The sequence below is a fragment of the Coregonus clupeaformis genome, chromosome 25 (genome assembly GCF_020615455.1).
Source record: "Coregonus clupeaformis isolate EN_2021a chromosome 25, ASM2061545v1, whole genome shotgun sequence".
NCBI classification, from domain to species: Eukaryota; Metazoa; Chordata; class Actinopteri; order Salmoniformes; family Salmonidae; genus Coregonus; species Coregonus clupeaformis.
The window spans coordinates 8108695-8128452 of NC_059216.1; the positions used below are offsets into that span (position 1 = coordinate 8108695).

At 42.6% G+C, this 19758-nt stretch overlaps 2 protein-coding genes across 5 annotated transcripts in view; one reads left to right on the forward strand and one right to left on the reverse strand.

The window, feature by feature from the left end:
- The window catches only part of ttll5 (tubulin tyrosine ligase-like family, member 5), a 96186-nt gene extending 94107 nt beyond the window's left edge, over positions 1 to 2079 (forward strand). For all 4 annotated transcript variants that reach the window (XM_041847655.2, XM_045207492.1, XM_045207493.1 and 1 more), the window contains one exon: positions 475 to 2079. In XM_041847655.2, the coding sequence (XP_041703589.2) occupies positions 475 to 527 (53 nt within the window). In that variant the 3' untranslated portion in view covers positions 528 to 2079. The remainder of the gene's footprint in view (positions 1 to 474) is intronic.
- Positions 2080 to 2428: 349 nt separating this feature from the next.
- LOC121539280 (transforming growth factor beta-3 proprotein) lies at positions 2429 to 18990 on the reverse strand. The gene is made up of 7 exons (XM_041847654.1): positions 18176 to 18990; positions 9347 to 9510; positions 7292 to 7421; positions 7022 to 7129; positions 5844 to 6012; positions 5052 to 5205; positions 2429 to 4281 (listed from the first exon to the last, which is right to left on the reverse strand). Exons 1-7 carry the CDS (start codon positions 18519 to 18521, stop codon positions 4123 to 4125), a joined length of 1230 nt encoding a protein of 409 aa, XP_041703588.1. The 5' UTR covers positions 18522 to 18990; the 3' UTR covers positions 2429 to 4122.
- Between the last annotated feature and the right edge of the window lie 768 nt (positions 18991 to 19758).

The following is a 19758-nucleotide window of genomic DNA, read 5'->3' on the forward strand; positions in this document are numbered from 1 at the left end:
GCAGAGACATAAAAAGTATATCCACGTTAGTATTCTGTTGCAGCTAGCGATATTCATAAAATTCTAATTTTTCACATAACAAAATCCAACAAATATTTTCCCAAAAGATGATAATACTAAAAATCGCAGACCCCGTGCAGTACCTCCGCAGACCCCAGTTTCAAAACCCCTGATCTAGCATAATTTTGCAACGGTTAGCAAAATAAAATTCCATATAGAACTTTTAAAGTTTGGCTCAACTCCTCACAATATTTGTATTTGCCATTGACTCCAAATGCTCATTTTTTTAAAGTGTAAGATGCACCAGTCAGCACTATGGAGTACTTTCTTCCCCAGCTTCTGCCCTGAACTGTTCCCACAGTAGGATAGTTTCTAACTACTGCACACTGAAGATCCGGCCTTGAAATCACAACATTCGATGTTCACCCCAATGTAGTTATTTTATTAATCTCAGTTATTCTCTTTCCTCTGCAGGTCTTTCTGTGTACAGCAAACTGTTTCAGGGCCAGGGGTCCAAGCTCAGATGACAGAGAGCGAACCAGAGAGAGGACGGGAGCAACGGCACACCATCTTGCCGACAGAGGTGTCTCTGCATGTGACCACAGGTGCATGCTGGGTAGGAAACAACTTAAGGATCCCACTGCTGAGACAGTATGTCTGACATCACACCAGGCCCTGTTACTGTTTCTATGTGATGGAGACATGCAAGAGGATAGCCTGCCCTTTCAGGAATCCCTGGGCCTGACACAGGTCGGGATCTGTTGCACAGCCCAAGACTTTCCAGTGGCTTTCTGTATCACCCCACTCCCCCAGCCCCAACTCCATAACCCCTATCGCAGCAGTTGTCATCCCTCATTCTCCCATGCTGTCTGTCTGTCTATGCCATGGAAAGACTTCAGTGACAGACACCCAGCAACAGCTGGTTCCCACCAGAGCCCCCATGGGCACTATCACTGGAGCTCAGAGTATAGTCTTAATACTTTATAGCAATTACTGTACAGCCAGAGAGATGTGCTCCATCACACCCTTCTGTCTCATTTTAAAGACAGGTTTGCTATGTAGGAAAGTTTGGGTACAAGAGATATCAACTGCAATTGACCAGTATTGTAGAGATTGTCTCAATTAAATCTTGTTTTACTTAGAAATGAGAAAGTAAAGGAAGTCTTGTCTGGTGAGGCAGTCTTGATGTTGTGCTTGGGAACCAACCACCCCATTCACTCATGAATGACTCTATTAGAGAGTATCACAAACAGTTGCCAATCCAGTTATTTTTGGTCATTGTTCATGTATTCTGAAGGAATTCCTCTCTCTTCATGAAGACTTGTTACATTGGCTAGCAGGACACTTGAATTAGTTGTATTGTTGCCTTTACAGTTCTCATTTTTGCACTCCCTTGTTTGTCTATACTCTACACAGTAACAGTATATACCAGGCTTTTCCCACTATGAACTGTAACGAAGTGTACATCTGGTATATCGCCATTCTTTGTGCGCTCTGGCTTAGTAATGTGCAGTATACTGTTAAAGACCTGCACAGTAATCTGTTTTTATCTTTAACTCTATTGTATGTGACTTTGTATGTTACTGTAGACCACACAGTACCCTGCAGTCAGTCGTTTCTGACTGTAATGCAATGGCAATGTTGACCATTTGTAGTGTGTGTGCTCCTTTACAACCTGAGGGAAAAAGCTGTTGAATGTCTGTCTCATGGCCCCTATGCTCAGAACATGGTAATGAAGGGGCCTGCCTATGCAATGCCATCTTTTGTGTAGTGAACGTACTCAGGGTTTCATGTTCAATTTTGTAAGTGTTGTTATTTTAGATGACTGTTTTTGACTGTTTTACTTTGCTAAAAATACTTGAATATTGTATTATTTAATTCTAACAAGATGATTACTTATGATGAAGAGTTTGTTCCTACATGTGATTCAGGTGTAAAGTTTGGCACAAGCATTGTTTATTACACAGATTTTGATACAGAAATATCATTGATTGACAAGTTTTAACGCCTACTAAACCTACACTCTTAGAAGAAAAGGTGCTATCTAGAACCTAAAAGGGTTATTCGGCTGTCCCCATAGCAGAACCCTTTGAAGAACCCTTTTGGGTTCCAGGTAGAACCCTTTTGGGTTCCATGTAGAACCCTTTCCACAGAGGGATCTACCTGGAACCCAAAAGAGTTCTCCCATGGGGACAGCCGCAGAACCCTTTTGGAACCCTTTTTTCTAAGAGTGTATGACAGCATGCTGTTATCTCGAGTACAAACTGTGGTAGAACATATGCAGCGGTTGGGTCATGTATTATTGTAAGGGAATACTAAGTTAGTGGGTTATTAATAGCCTTTTGCATGTGTCTCCCCAACTGCTGTATTGTGAGGACCAAACAGTGTGGTAACCATCAGTGACCATTTCAAAGCAAGACCATTAATATCAGTAGCAATATGTTTATTATGCCAGTGTCTATATGTACTGTAAATGGTTGCATTGTATCTTTTTCATTTAAAAAAGGTTGTCAATCAAATCAGTTTCCTGCACCTCTGAAAGTGAACACTTTTCATCCATATGTTTAAGGACTAGGGCCTAGTTCAATCAGATCCAGCGTTAACTGGCGATAGCCGACACCAGCATAGCTGATGTTTTGGCGGTCTCGGAGGTGAAACTGCATTGGAGCTGTCAAATCGGTGAGCAGCTGCTCTTGTGATCATTGTCACAAAGCAAAACCCGTCCCACTCGCGTTAGAAGTTCAGAATGAGAACGTGTAGGCTATATAGAAATAATGACGCTCAAATTGAAAATCATTAAACTAAATAATAAGGATTTCTATTGGCGTAATCGAGGTGTAGATTACATCTCACATTCCAGTGTTTGAACTTGTAAACAAGGTTGCATGGGATTTATTTCAATGCGACTCCGTGCAGCCAATTGCAATGTCCACTTTAGGTATAATGCCAGGAGCCGTTGTGGATTTGACAGCTCTAACGTAGTTCCGACACCGTCAACATAATCTATGCGGATTTTGGTTTAAGTGGATCTGATTTGAATCTGGCTCTTCGTCACTAGCATCTCAATATGAATAGCTGTTGAGCTGGGCCTAAATGCATAATTTATACTGATACCCACAAATTATGATTAACTAAAGATTTTGAGGAAAAAAAATAACACATCTGTTCGTCCAAAACCATTTTTAATAAAAAAAAAAGTGTTTAAGAGTAATAGCAATAAAGACATACAGTTTGTGATCTAGTGAAGTGTTCACTTAGTGACATACATCGTCTTGTACAACAGAAAAGTCTGCTTCATTTAAGAAAAAAATCCCGAAAACATTCTGTTGCATAACAGAGGTAAACATAACCATAAAGATACGTTGTTGAATAAAAGTTGTTTTCCAGCATTTTGTATTTTTCCTAAGATTATTTGAGTCCATCAACATCTGTCCTACATTAACAGTGTAGGGAGATGTGGTGCACGCTGCGCTAAGTTTCCAGCATGGACAGTGTTTGTCCTGTGCGTCAAGGCCTTGTGTCGGCCCTCCATTAAAAAGGATGGTTCTCTTTAGGAAACAAAAGCCTGACAGAGCTTTTGCTTTAGCCGCTTTGATTAATTTGCACTGTAAATCCAGGTTCTCAGTCGGTCTTTCTTTTTGACTGCAACTACTGTATGTCCTTGAGTAGGCAGTGGTCATGGCTAGAACAGCTTATGTCTGTTTTTTTTCTCTGAGCAGACAGAGGTTGGCTTTGAATGCCCGTGGTCATATGGCACAAAGCTAAAGGCAGTTCAGAAGGCTGAAATATTGACAAAAGAATGAGGGAAAAACACTTGACATTGAGAAGAAAAAAACCAATGTAAAAGGCCAATAAAAAGTTATGTTGAGATTGCTGGGTCTGGAGTGATGTTTGAAAGTCATTTGGGCACACAGCCTGGGAATTGTGGGTAGAGTGGTGGGCTGCGTCTCTCTCTGCAGGGCCTCTGCGTGGGCTCGACTAAGGAGGGGGGAAGAGTGTTGTGAGGGTGGACAGAGGTACTCTTGGTGGTGGGACAGACAGCACGCCACCCTCCCCTTCCCCTCCCTCAGTGTAGTGCCGTGTGTGGCCCTGTCAGATCCCAGTGTGCTGGGCCCGGGGCCCTTAGCTGCACTTGCAGGACTTGACGATCATGTTGGAGAGCTGCTCCACCTTGGGGGTGCGGCCCACGTAGTAGAGGATGGTAAGGGGCTCCAGGTCCTGAGGCACACAGCAGGGAGAGGCAGATGCCTCAGGGTTCAGGGTGTTGTACAGACTCAGCATCTACAGAGGGATGGAGGAAGGGAGGGGATGTCAGACCAGGTACAATCACTACACAAATCATTGTTATTCCCTTTCATTTCATTTGGATAAAAAACAAGTTTGATTTTGAAGTTAGACAAACAAGTTGCACTAAGGCCTAGATTCAATCAGATCAAGCGTTAACCGGCGATAGGTGACACCCCCATGGCTGTGTCGGAGATGTAACTGCGTTGGAGCTTTCAAATTGGTGAGCAGCTTCTCTTGATCATTGTCACAAAGCCACACCCGTCCCACTCGCATTAGAAGTTCAGAATGAGAAAGTGTAGGCTATATAGAAATAATGATGCTCAAATAGAAAATCATTCAACTAAAAAATGCGGATTTCTATCAGCCTAATCGAGGTTCAGATTACATCTCACGATCCAGTGTGACTCAATTGTAATGTCCGCTTTAGGTATAATGCCAGGAGCCACTTGTGGATTTGACAGCACTAACACAGTTCCACCTCCGACACCGCCAAAACAACCGTTATGCGGATGTCAGCTAAAGCAGATCTGATTGAATAGAGCCTTAAGACTAGGCAATGTGATGAGGGGTTGGTAATTGGTAATATTGGCATGGGAAACCTCAGGCTATCAGGTTGTGAGAGTGTGTAGGTGGGTGTTGTCTGTTTAGGTGTGCCAACATACAGTACCTGCTTGTAAGTGCCTGCATTCCATTGTGTAATTTAGTGGTAATAATACTTAACACAGGGTAATGAGTGCATTAGTAGTGTACAAGCCGTGTCTCACCGAGCTGTGTGTGGTGTCTGCGCTCCTTAGGTAAGGGCAGGGCCCAGAGCAGAAGTTAGCGTAGTATCCCTTAGGCTCGTGGATCCACCTCCAGCCCAGGTGCTGGCGGAAGTCAATGTAGAGGGGTCGTACACAGCAGTTCTCCTCATAGTTACTACAGCAGGCAGGAGAGAGAGATCTTTATGAAGCAATGAAATACCTCACCTGAAGGAGAAATGCTCTATTTCCAGGTTGTGTACATTTCACTACATGCATGCAGTCTGACTGAGCCCTAAGAAGACCAGACATTCCACTGGAAGGTGTGTCCTCAGTTCCCTCTTGGAGGCAGCCCAGGTGTCTTACTGCTGTCAGTCAGACTGACAGAGGGATTCCATAGAGGAGGGGAGGAGACAGCATGTAAGAGAGGGGAGGGAGGTAGCTGTCGTACACTTCAATACAGGGACAGATCTCGACTTGTATCAGGTTGCTAATGCCTCTGCCATGCCACAGACTATCTGATAGCAAATTAACCAGCTTATTCCTACACATCGCTCCTCTGCCAAGTAAATTAGAAATGAGAGAAGCCACCATTGCCATTTGAGATCCAACTTGATCTACTGTGTTGCTTACAGGAGTAACCAGGGGCTATTTATCTATTGGACAAAAATGTGGCTACTCATCCTGCAGTAAATTTTCATCTAAATATATGACATGCACTCTAAAATCGTTGTTCTTTCAGCTATGATTTCACGGGTTGATTTTGCACAGTAACTTAGTAATTTATTTAGAAGAGTGAGGTGGTTAGTTACTTACGAGAAGCAGTAGTTGGTGTCCAGGGCTCTCTTGCGTCTGCGGGATGAGGACTGGGCGTCTATCCTGTGAGGGGGCAGCATCATGAGGATGAGGTGAGGGAAGAGCTGCTCCTTCTGCTTCTTCAGTCTGCCCAGGTCCCAGCGGCTCTCATCGTAGTCACCCTCCACACCTACAGGAGGAAGACACAGGGACGTCAGGCGTTAGTACGGAGGTGTCATTAGTGGATGAAACTACATAGACCAAGACCATTCCATATAAATAAATAAAAGGGATAGATTTGGTGAATCAAGCTGAAGTGCAGTCCTAGTCCATTAGAAGCAAAGTTCAGGTCAATTCAAATGTAGACCCAAATATTTTAACAGAATTGTGAGCAAGGGACCCTGCCCCTCAGCTCAGGAATGGGGTATCATAGTGTATGTCTGAGTCAGTTATACAGAATTAGAATTCACCACTGCTGTTTTAGTCATAGTACTTTCTGTAATGTATTAAAAGCTTTGTCTTCACTGGTAAGAGGCTGGACTTCAGGCATCACCTACAGCCCCACTCCTCCTCCTCTCACTCCTTCTTCTCTCACTCCTCCTCCTCCTCCTCCTTCTCCACCAGAGCTGGTCCCTCTGTCCTCCCCCTGGGTTAGTGTCTGCTCATCCAATCTGCCCCTGATAGCAAAAGCAGTAGAGATCTCAGGAGAGACCCTGCCGGTGGATATGGAGCCCCTCTTTAATTTGGGGCCAAGCGTCTGAGTGCCGTGGTAGCACATTCCTTGTGGCCAAGCCAGTCAGGGGATCGTTCCCAGGACCAGGGACCCGGAGGCCCCAATGCTAAGTGAGATACCAGACCAATTGTATTCCCATGATCTTCTCTCCTCTCTTTCTTTCCTCTCTCTAGTCCTCTTGTCTCCCTTTCCTCTCTTTTCCTCACTCTCTCTCTGCCTTTCTCACTCCCTTTATCTTTCCTATATCTCTCTCTCTCTCACCTCACTCTCTCTGAGAAGAAAACCATCATCTTCATAAAAAAAAGTGCCAAAGAAGTATTAACCATTGAGGCCCATGTTCACTGGTCTTTTTCTAAATCAGAGCTCATACGGATAGAAAGAGGGGCTGTGATGAGCAGTGGAAAAGCCAAAAAGGAGGAATCAGAAATGGTTGGTTTCTTAAATGAGGCACCTCATGTCATTTTACCTTTGAACTTGACTTCTAGCACCTCATTGACGTTTTCGATAATGTCACCGTTGGTGTTGAAGGTGTGGCAGGGGCAGTGCACACTGATCTCTAGGCCGAGGTTGGTCTCTGAGGGAAAAAGAGAGCACGGCAATATGAGGAAGTGGTATTTTCCTTGAGGCCATTTTCCTTTGTCCAAATGAAATTGAGTTTCCAAATACCTTTTGGCTCATGCTTTGATATGCAACATATGGTATGAGACAGGGACCATTAGGGCTTTGGCCCACTCACCTCGGTACATAAGCCATTCCCTGACTGTGTCTGTGACATCGAAGGAGACCCACTCTGGCGTTCCTTTGGTCAGGACGTTCTTGCCCCCGATGTAGCGCTGCTTGGCTATGTGGTCGTCTGGCCGCAGAATCTGCCAGCCAGAGGTAAGAGAGTGACCCAGCTGCATATATTCTCTCTCTCTCTCTCACACACACACACACACACACACACACACACACCCAGACGGCAACCCAGCCAGGACTGTCTGAGCCAGACGCTCCAGGATGCCCTGGGCCAAACGTCTTCTCCTCATGGAAAAAGTGACTCCCTGTGTTGATATCCCCATTTTGCAAGTTAATGCCTGTGTGTAGCCGTGCTGCCAATGAGAACCTGGCTGTCCCTCCCATCTACACTTCAAATTTCAATTGGGCTCTCAAAATGTTTGGTTTCCTAACACTGGTCTAGTCAGGATGAGGCACTGCAAATGTTGCTATTGATTCAGATCTCTGAGTGTCTCTGATTATGTGCTGTATACCAGCATGGACATATACTTTACTCTACGTCTCAAATTGACGGACTAACGGCTGGATTCAATCCATATCGCCAAAGTATCGTGGAAGATCCGCGTTATAGCTAGATTGAAATGTAAATGCAACATAGCCACGGGAAGTAGGGGTGCTGAGGGTGCTGCAGCACCCACTGATAATAAATAAATAAATAATAATAGTAATTTAAAAAACTGTAAACACTGCATATGTCCGCTCAATTGGAAATTACCTTAAAATTTTAAGCACCGATCTTCCACGTTACGGATTGAATCCAGTCCTAATGCATATGATTTAGGGATCCACACTTTAAATAACTCCTAAGGTTTCTGTGAACGATAAGTGTTATCTCCAGAGAGAGGCCAGTGAAGTGGGGGGCTCAGCACCACAGCAGGCTGCATAAACAGGTTCCTGAACATTGTCAGCTTCTAATCCGGCTTCCTGTGGGAACAGGGGACCCAGCAAGAGAGCACGGCCAGCGCCTGCCAATCAGCTCCCGGCTAATGTGTGGGGGCGAGCAGCTTCATTTAATCCTCCAGCGCAGCGGCTGACCCTGCCTCTATCTCCTCTGGGCTCCTGGAAAGAATCTGGGGGCCTGACAGCCAGTCTGAGCTGAGCTCGGCCCTGGCCAGAGAGTAGCCTGCCTCAGAGGCGGTATGCAGGCTGGAGACGCTTGTCTCCCTGGCAGGAAATGTTGGAACCTGATCATAGCTCCCAGTCTCTCACGGGAGATGAATGAGGAAACGAAAATCCATCCCATCCACCCCACCCACATACACCCCACAATCCACGGACACACACACACACACACACACCACTCAGAAACACATACATACATCCTAAAAAACACAAATACAGGTGCAGATGTCTGAATCCCTTGTTGAAAACATCTAACTGAACTTGGAAAAAAAGGGTGGTTGGACAAAAGCTCAGAGATTGACAGCTGTGAAAGGAGCAATTGCAAAATGGTAATCTAGAGTTTCTCAGAGTCTGCTGTAGCACGCTCTGAATTGTGTGCAAATGTACTTGACTTGAGGCACATGGAATAATGATCATCACTTAAAGAGAGGGGGAGTTAGGGGCCCTGATATAAATGTTTTCTTCTTTCCATGTAGACTGACTTCACTGTCCCATGTGCATTGAGACATATTTTATTTATATATTATTTTTCCTTTATTTGACCAGGTTAGTCTCATTGAGATGAACAATCTATTTTACAAGCGAGACCTGGACAAAATAGCAGTACACAAAGTTGCAGACACATTCACAACATAAAACACAAAGCACTACAGTTTAAAAAACATCAATTTACACATTGAACAGCAAGATGGTTTGGGAAAGTGCGGTGCAACTAGGGGTCAAAACATTGACTGCCCCCACTTCATTTTCAGTGTTTAACCTAGCTTTAGCCTTCATTTAAAGGGACGAGCTCCTGTCAATTCAGGACTTTTTGATGCTTGTATGGGAGAATTGGATCACTACACACCCGCATGCTTGAGTACAGTGGGAATGGAATAGTACGTTCACACACCTGGTAGAGCTCAATCCTCTGCTCGTTCCTCTTGGCGCTAGAGTTGGGGACACGAAGGGCTCGGAACTCGGCTCTGAAGAGGTTGGTGGAGTTCTTCTCCATGGCCGAGACGTTGAAGCGGAATACCTTGGAAGTGATGCCCTTGGGGCAGTAGGGAAGGTCATCTGCAGGGCAGGACACAGAGACAAAGTGGCTCACCTTAAAACACAACTCTAATGATGCAATCCTCACTGCTTTCACACAGAAGGACTGTGACTAAAGTCTTCACTCTTTAATTATTTTTCAATCTTTTATCTGTATATCTTCTGCATTTCGTAGTGTTTGACATTCCAAACGAATGACCTTTACAACAGAAGAAATACAGTTAACCATTCTCCAACCATTGCCAGTGAATAAAACGAAGCCTTGGGCCATCTGTTTATGCTTTGTGCAGTCCGAGTTAGCAACAAGTTGAAGTCATGAAATGAAAACCAAATGTCCCATGTGTTGGTGGAACTGAACAGGCTGGGCTGAGATGGCAGGGTGCTCCTCCTCCCTGCCTCCTGCTCCAGAGCTCAACACGTCAGAAGCCAAGTGTTCCCTGGAACAACCAGTTTAGCTCAGTTCAGTCACTTTGCAGGTAGATACATACCACTAGCTCAATCAATGTGTTATTTAAAAGGGAGAGAGAGAGTCCTTCAGTGACTGTTTGTCAGGGGGGCTGAATGTATAACTGAGAGAAGCACCTTAAGGTTATTTTAACCATAAATTGGAAGGGGAACCAGTCCTGTCAACCTGTGTGGTGTGGTTGTGTAAGGCAGACAGTGAACTCAGCTACAGTAGTACAGTACAGTAGTTATAGTAACAGCCACAGAACACTTCTCGATGGGCCCCTTCTGAAATACTTCCTGTTGCACTGCCCAGTCAAGGAAGCTTTTCTTTTTTTCCAACCCTAATACCATTGAATCGTTTATTATTTTAACAGGCAGAGCGCATGCAGCGTTGAGCAAAACAAGCACACGGCAAGCGTTTTACGAGCCAAGTGGAAACACTCATTTACAGCCAAGCCATCGCTAATTTATAACCCCAAGCCTGAGCTTTATTAGAGACCCTGTGATTCGCTGGTGATGGTTAACAAGGATATCACACCTTTGGTTGACATGAATCTAGATCTGTTTATAGCAATGGAGAAGGATGTTTGTGTACAATGCATTGTGAGCTCACACATCTACCTAAACTTCCTATGACCCATAATCCTATTTCACCGCGGCTTAGCCATTATCTGATATTTCCATGGACTATTTTATTTTGAAGTCCCCCTATTTATATGTGACCTTTTCAGTCGTTAGACTCTTCACCCCTAGCCAAATATCTGTCCTGTGCTTCCTCACAATCTATAAGGGCTCAGTAGCCCTCTACTCCCTTGGCCTGTCTCAAACCCCCCCCTTCAAGATGAGATTTGAAATTCTAATCAAGTCTTTGGTTTCCTTTTGGATGACCTCATTTTTCCCATTGCAATGGTTTTAGGTGGATTTCACATTATGGGTTATTTTTGTCAAGGGTCTGAAGGTAATTTGTTCCATGGCTGTGAGTGTAAGAGATTGCCAGCATAATTAGAGTGAAATACACAGCAGGCTAATTTACAGTCTCTCTCCTCTCCATTATCAGATCTGGTTATAAGGCCAGCAGCGTAAGCATGCTGACATCAGCGGGATCTTGACCTGAACTTTATCTGAAGCAACCAAAGAGCTTCTATGGCCCCTCAAAATAGTTTATTTGTCAATGTGACAAACTTCCATTATATTGTAGTCCTTCCCATTTCTCAAGGTTGTTCACCTTTCTTTTGAGATTCATTGTGAAAATTTTGAAAATAGTAACTTTTGTGGTGAAAGAAAGCTGTCCAAATGTGGCTTTGTTTGCAAATATAATACATGTAATAAATCCTGTGTGTAATGACACAAACCACAAACAGGTATCATAGTTACGTACTACACACTATGTAAAATGTTGTATCTACACGGTAACTACTATGTAAATACAAGGTTTTCATGGCATTTCATATGAAGTGGTACAAATACCTCTCCCACTTTTCCCAAGGGACTGAAAATGGGGTCCTGCTTTTTGTAACCTTTCTCTTTTATATGTGGCAGTGTGTCTGCAATGACTTCCATGGACTGCGGGGCTGAGGACTAACAATTCCAGTACCCCTGCACATTGATAAAGTACTGGCACTGACCTGTATATACTTGCATTCTGGTGTTCTTTAACGCTCATAGTAGGTTTTTATTCTTACTTTTATTTGTTGTGATATTTCCTATTATCTATATTATTATTATTGTCATTATCACTGCATTGTTGGGAAAGATCTCTCAAGGTAAGAATGTCACTGTACTGTATTACACCTGTTGTATCCTGTGCACCTGGCGAATAAACGCTGAAACTTGACAGCAGTGTATTTGTAGTCAAAATGTTGAGCAGTTGACTATATATTCATGTTCTAGATCAATAACATGCCTGGTCAATAGAAGAGTATTAGGTGAGGGTTGCAATAGTAGTGAAATCTTCCACACAGGAGCACCTAAGGACAGACTTTGAATAGCTCTGTTCTAAAGCTTCTCATAAAGCTTCCACCCTAGACAGACACTGGTCCCCCTCCGCCCTCACCTCACTGCTTCCTGTGTCTGGGATGCCCCACCACGCTAGCTCCTCTCCTCTCCCTGCCCTGGTAGGTGACATCACACAGAAGCTCCCATCAAACACTCCCAGCAATCAGCCTGTTCCCAGTGCCCAGAGGGCCGGCCGTGATGTCAGTCTCGCCAAAGCTATGTGAAGGTAAACAAAGGAAATGGGGAGCATAGAAAGCAGGTGCTGGCCAGCTGCTGAGGAGTCTGGACCTCGTTTACCAGTGAAAAATGGCAACGGCATTGCAAAAGCTGGTATTCTAATGTCTAATAACTAATCTTATTAGACTAATCTGTTTTATCCTGAAGGCCATACACATACCGTAGCATTTTTTCAACTAACAGTTTTATCTTAAAATAATAAGTAACCAATCATGCTTTCTAATATGTCAATAAAATATTATAGCTATCTCCAGATGAATAAACATTAGAGTTTACTGCTCAAATTATTATTCAATTACAATTCACACTTTTGCGACACAAACTTATTACATATGAATGAATGGTCATGTCAATAACAATATACCAGCCATAATCACCTGTGTGTGCTACTGTAATTTAAACACAACACTCTAGTGTGGACCAAGCCATTCCTCAGACCAAGATGTTCCTCAGACCAAGACGTTCCTCAGACCAAGACATTCCTCAGAACAAGACATTTCCAGCTCTCCTGTCCTGAGTAAGTCTCTACACATGGAGCCCTGTGGCTGACTGCTATAGATGAGATAATGTGATGGAGTTCTCTGCTGAAGTAAGACAGCTTTTTTCCACTTGATCAAGGATGGGGGGGCTGTCTTTCGGAATGGACCAGAGAAGTCTGTTTGCTTGGGATGACATCACCTTTCTACAATTCCATATATCAGAAACACTGCTGTTCTCAGCTCCGGTCCACATCTTTCTCCTTCCCTCCAAACGCTGAATCAATGATTGCCCTATGCCAAAACACTCACTGCATGCTTTTCTTCTAAATAAACCTGGTTTCGCCTAATTTGCAGCTATGAGAGCCAATAGGTGGTATTCTTAGATGGTTCAGTGGTTGTCTTTGGACAGACGTACTATGCCAAATGTCAACATAAAGAGTGAATGAGTGCTAATATATGTGGATGAGTGATTACAACTGGAGTTCAGTACCCAAACCAAACCTAGGACTGGGTGCTGTGGATTATGGAGACGCTTGGCCCTTGTGGCGTTAGTTTGGCTCCTCTACCAGTGTTCACCAAATGGCTCCCATCTGCACTTGTCATATCCACAGCTTTACTGGAAAACACTGTTTATATTCAGAGACACCTAACTAATGGTACCATGAGTATTTTGGCAAATTACTCTAGTTATTAAAGCATATGAGTCTGGGAGGAAAAGTCTCTTCGTCTTACACTCAGCCCTGTAACTGAGTAATAAAAAGAGTGAAAAAGCACCAATCTGAAAATTATCCAAGATATTCCCACCTTCCAAAAAGAGTGTATGTAAAACCCATTAGATTATGGAAATGAAATGAAAATATGTATTGCTGTATTACTGTGGTGATAGACATTACGCTCACTGATACTGAAACAGGCCCTTCTTCATATGAAAATTACATAATGGAAAGTGAAGGGAAGAGAAAAGTGATTATTCATCCACACTGCAGGCCTTGTTATTGAGGGGACAAACACTCTCCCTCCCTTACAGTCTCCTCTAGAGGGTGTATCTGGACATGAACAAAGAACAGGATTAAACAAAGAGAAAACAACAGGGGGAAAAAAGTGCATTGTAGGCTACATTTAGGTAAATGTACGAGATTAATGGAATTAGTCTAGTTCAATGGCCAATGAGTGACAACCAGGGCCGGCTCTAGCCTTTGGGGGCCCTAAGCGAGATTTGGTTGGGGGCCATGTTATGCCATGTTAATGATATCTGAGTCAGAGTGACTAAAAAATCTATGGGGGCCCCCTGGAGGTCAGGGCCCCGGGCACGTGCCCTGCGTGCCCGGTCGGTATTCGGCCATGATTACTACAAGTTTACATAACTGGCTAGACTAATTTACCAATCTAAAAATGGTTAGGTGACATGGCTAATTGAGTGACTGTCAGTAACCAGGTTTCCATCCAACCTTTTTATGCCAGTAAAGTACATGTCGGATAAGAAATGTCATGACAGGCCAGATGGAAACAGAAAAATGTTCAATAAACGTTCCAAATGTTGTCAAAACAAAATACGCTAGACAAGGTGATATCTTTTTGTGTCTATAAAATTAATTATGTGAGAAATGTTGGTGGAAACGCTTTTATGTGCAAATATTGATATAATAACCATCATATCGATGTAAACTTGGAGTCACGCGATGACATGTGTGGTCCTCCCACTACAATTTGTCGGGAAATCATGCAGTTTATTAAGCTACAGAGTTATGATGAACTTCACAGGGTGGTGAAAGTGCAAGGTGATGAGCTTGATGCTCCTGTCCGATAAATATCTAGGGTCTTATTCTGGTGACATGATAATCAATGCGTGGCTGCCGTTTGAAAAAATTATCTCGCTCTTTTGTCCATAAAATCTCATCATGTAGGCTATACGTGCGCTTGAAAATACCAGAGTGGGCACACGCTATATAATGTTATTTTTTTATGTGCACTACATTATCAAACACAGCCTTTTATCTGCAAAAAGTCAATTTGATGGAAACACATCTCTTGTGGGATATATTGTTTTTATGAAGATTTTAGATTCTAAAATCTGCATAAAAACAATATATCCCACCAGAGATGTGTTTCCATCAAATTAACTCTCAACTGTTAGTTGAGACCCTGACCCTGACTGAGTTCCTAAAATATATATTTTTAGAATAAATAAATAAAATAAAAATTGGTTGACCGCTTATGTCACTTATGCCTGGAGCCGGCCCTTGTGACAACTGTGGCCAATAGGCCCTGTTTATTTACTATGCTCATGACAGTGTCATGACAGAGTGATGTGACTAGGGCTCCTGGCTATGATGCAGCCCAGAGCCCACGCACCAGACCTCTGTTTGTTTTGCGGCCTCTAGCTACCTCTGGCCAAGATGGTTGTAGTAGTGACTATTTTGAGAGTCAGAAGCCCTCAGGAAACATATTTGACACAGGGGCTTGAGCTGTTGCCAGAGGAAGCTCTGTTCAATGTCATTGAATGGCTTTAAACACCTGTTGATTATAAAGAAGTAACATGATGCAATGATCCAGCATCTGAACAGTGAATAGGCCTCCAAGTCTTCCACTTAGTAAACAATTCCCTTCTTTAAACAATTCACTGCAATAGAGAGAGATGCTCCAATAAACTTCTCACTCTGATTAGACTGGAACAATCAATTGTTCCGTTTATACAGGAAATGACAACTAGGATGAGCAAGACAATTTTGTTCTAGTGCACAAGCCAATTTGCAGCTGAATTAGCTGTGTTTGAACTTTTAAATAGTGCCAATAAAGAAAACAGTGGTGAGGTGAACACAATACATGATAAAACAATGGTCTTAGAATCCCAAAAGGTTTGGGAACTAATTATATCTGGAGTTGGGAAAAAACTGTAATTGGAGCAGTGGTTGGAGTGATGCTAAAATCGCCAGAGTGCCTGAAAAAAGTGTTCCAATGGAATGTCTCAGATGGTCCTGTGCTGGGTCGGCTATTGGGAGTTCCCATGGCTTTTATGTGAGGTATGAGGGAGGAATGGCGCTCACGCCAATTAGACTGTTTGCTTTGCCCTCCATCAGTCGCGCTCTTTCCACTGCGCAGGGATGCGACCGTGCGTTAACGTTGTGTTGGCAAATTCCTCTTTAGGCGGAGCAGGGTTGTTGCGTTATTTCTTGCGTTATTTCATTAGTACAATTTGTTAACATCGTCTCCATGTTTTTACAGTAGGTTTTAGCCTATGCTGCAGTTCTACGGGTGCTTTTATAGATCAATTCAGCTGGAATTGGAACATATCATATGGCAGTTGTATGGACAAATGCCATAAAATAAATCATAGACTGCTTGCATTGCACACTGACACATAAACTGGACACAGGGGGCTTAACTCTGCAGCGGAATCAGAAGAATTACATTTTGAATAGGGGAGTTATACATTGGCTATATGGAGATTCTTCTTCAGTTCTCAATGAAAATTATTTTTTAAAGTTGCTTTCATTTGTTTTAGGCTAGGCTATACTGATCTTTCATACTACATTTGTCTTTATTGGAGAGGTATGTTCCTCTATTAGTTTCAATCATTTCTATGGCAAACCACCAGAGATCAATATTACATCTGCATGAGCTGGTCACCAGCTGGGACATTCAGATTAAGAAATTAGGCATCATCAGACCTGGACTGCCCAGACTCTCTCCATGGAGAAATGGGCTATTTACATTTAGCTAAGCAGGGTTTTGATCAGAAGCATACCTAACATAATATAAAGCAGTGGAGGCTGCTGAGGGGAGTATGGCTCATAATAATGGCTGGAATGGAGCGAATGGAATGGAATCAAACACATGGAAATCACTGCAATTAAAAATGAAAACACACATTTCTAAAGAGGGAGCCAGAGATCAATATATAGCCTAACCAGAAGAAAAAAACCTGTTCCTGACCTGACCATCCTCCTCCCACTGCCCGCTGATGCTGGCCTTCGCAGATTCTGCCATTAAGCACCTGAAGTTGCCAGTAATAGGCTGTAACAGCGGTCAGCAACCTTTTCCATTTGGAGTGCCAAGTTATCTTACCATTTCTACTGATCTGCGTGCCAGATTTTTGTGGATTTTTTTTATTTATTTAATTTATAATAGTTTTCATATCTCAAAATCAATGTAATGTGGTTAATCCAAATTCTATCCAAATGAAAATGATACAAATCTCAAAGTAACTTATATTGCCAATATGTAATAAAAGAGCCTACATAAAGCCAACAAATAAAAACATTGCAGCCTTCAGGTAGAAAATATCCTGATAAAAATAAATATCCTATAAATCACATTGGCTATGCAGGGCCTGTCTGCAAGGAACTTGAAACATTGTATCAAGTTTTAACTTGGGTCCAGCCTGAAGCTTGCAGCTAGCAAACTTGCAACATTGTATAAAATATTCTGGGCCCTCAGAGTTTCCTGCGCCAGTGAGCTCCAGACACAGACAGACACAGCTGTAGGCTATTTGCGCAAGGGATAAGAAGTAATCAGGTAGGCCTTTTTTATGATATTTCCACCGGAACAGAGCATTACATTTTTTCCCCTTTCATGCTGAGCGGTAATTGAAATGGAGCAAGCTGGAAATATTTTTCAAATAGGCTATGTTGAGGAACTATTGTCATTCTCAATGGATGTAAAAACAGGCTTTGTTTACTTGCTTTTTTTTTTAGGCTTAGAAAAAATTACTTTGAAAAGCTCCACAGTAATGGTGAGTTAAGACAATCAGAAATAGTATCAGATCCCCAAATGGGCACATTTATAAACCTAGGGCTAGTTATATGCATAATCAGGTGCGTGTCCTTACTCAAGATTGACAGGAGAGTTCCAAACAAAAGACAATGAATAAAATTGACAACTCATAAATGAAATGAAATAAACCAAAACTTTTCCCCCACAAGTGTAGCCTAGGTTTTGCACTCTGCAAACAACGTGTCCACTCCTACAATGACAACCGTAATACTGTAATATTAATATATTGAATGTATTAACAGAAATGACCATAACCAAACAAACATTGTAGATGATAAATGATGGTCATTAACGGTAAATGGTAAACTGGTGATACTGGTGTGTCATCCCCGCAGCCTCTGTCTTCAGATAAGTCCACTCAGACAGGCATGAATCAGACAGGTGTCTGGTGTGTCATACATTTATATATATATATATATATATATATATATATATATATATATATATATATATATTTGCCACTGCTCAACTAAAAAAATCTTGGTTGACCAACAGCCTATGGACCAAACACTTGACCAGTCGACTAAATGGGGTCAGCCCTAATTTGATACCATTCCACCTATTCCGCTCCAGCCATTTCCACGAGCTTGTCCTCCTCAATTAAGATACCACCAACCTCCTGTGAATAGAAGCCACCGTGGCAACACGATCAGCTGTTGGTAGGATCATGATTTGACAAAACGAACAAAGCGCATGGGTAGAAAAGTGGCCTTCATGCGTAAAACGCGTAAAATAGATAAATGAACAGCACTTACTGTTTTCTGGTGGTCCATGAATCATATTGAACTTGTAAATCTCTTTGGCGTAATATTCAGTCTCTGTGTTATCCTGTCCACAACTTTGCTGTCTGTCTCTTCCCAACTCCTCGATCAGCTCCTTCGTACTGTTATAGAGCGACAGCACCTGAAACGGTACCTGATTCGGACCCACTGTTTGCGGCGGGCTGGTCAGTCGAAGTTTACTGAGAATCTGTCCTCGGATTGCCTCTACTCTCTTTTTCTTTATGTGGTCTATGTCCACAGTGGTGCAAGTGGATAGTGACAAAGTCATGGTCACACAGTTCAACAGGAGGAAAAACAGAAGTGCTTTACCCAAATGCATATTTCTATCTGCCCTTGCTTAGCTAATAAGCCGATGAAATATAAGGAAGTATGGTAAAGGAGCAACAGAAAAAGACACAAAATTATTTGCACTAAATTCCAGGTGAAATGTTATCCTCTATCTCTTTGCATTCAGGAGGTCAATGAGTTCTTTCCCCCGAGGAATCCCATCTTGTCAATATAGGGCTAGTGTCATCTGGGTGCTATCCGGGTGTCCATTCCAAGAATAGTCCAGATCATTCTTGAAAATTATCTTTATCTTATCTGAGACCCCTTTTCACTCAATCTGTAGTCTTTCTGTTCTTCCTTCAAATGTTATATCACACCCTTGACATCGTCCGTTTTCCCTCTTCATTCGTTCATCATGACTAAATGTACTTTCTCCATTGCATTTTTTATTTTCCATCAACTGTTGCTGGTGTAAAGTCAGTGCCGCTCTCCCTCACGCTTCTGTCCCCTTTGCGCAACAAGAGTATCGTACTCAATGGGCGCGCTGTGATTTCACTGATACTTTATAGTAAGCGGTAGTTGTGACGTCTGAGAAGGAGGGATTGCAGATTATCATTCCTCTGGGACATTTCTGGGAGCGCATTTCACACTCTATGATGTCTGTCTATTTGGAGCCATGTGTCATGTAATATAGAAAAATCAACAACTTGTTTGTGATTGTCCTATACGGTAGTTCATAAATTTATACAAATAATAGCCTACGTGGGCACGTCAGGTCATAAAATAGTTTGGATCACACAAGAGCTTTGGACATTTTCAAGAAGTGACCGTCTGCCCCCTAGTGGATAAATGAAGCTAATGCGGAAGACGATCCACTGCATAGCATATGACTTGAAATTCCGACAATAATTTAGTGATAGAATAGGCCTACAGTAAAATAAATAACTGCCATCCTTAACATAGAGCTCCAGTCAGTTTAAGAATGGGTAACTAGCAATAGGCTGGTGCTAAATATCTCAAAAACGAAATGCATATTTTGTGAGACAATTCACTGGCTCAACCCTGGTCTGGATTTATTATTGAATAATGTGGCTATTGAGCAAGTTGAAGAGACTAAACTGCTGGGTGTCACCCTAGTTAGCAAGCTATCAGGTCAAAACATATAAACTCAATGGTTACACATAATGGGAAGAGGTCTGTCCATGATAAGGCGTTGCTCTGCTTTCTTGATATCTCAGTCAACCAGACAGGTCCTACAGGCCCTAGTTTTGTCGCACCTGGACTACTGT

Excerpts from the sequence above, each read along its gene's own strand:
- LOC121539280 (XM_041847654.1), bottom strand. The coding sequence starts at position 18,521 with ATGCATTTGGGTAAAGCACTTCTGTTTTTCCTCCTGTTGAACTGTGTG. Across the intron at positions 9,511-18,175 it reads TCATGGACCACCAGAAAACA|ATGACCTTCCCTACTGCCCC; the intron begins GTAAGTGCTGTT and ends CCTGCCCTGCAG. Across the intron at positions 4,282-5,051 it reads CAGACACCACACACAGCTCG|ATGCTGAGTCTGTACAACAC; the intron begins GTGAGACACGGC and ends ATCCCTCTGTAG.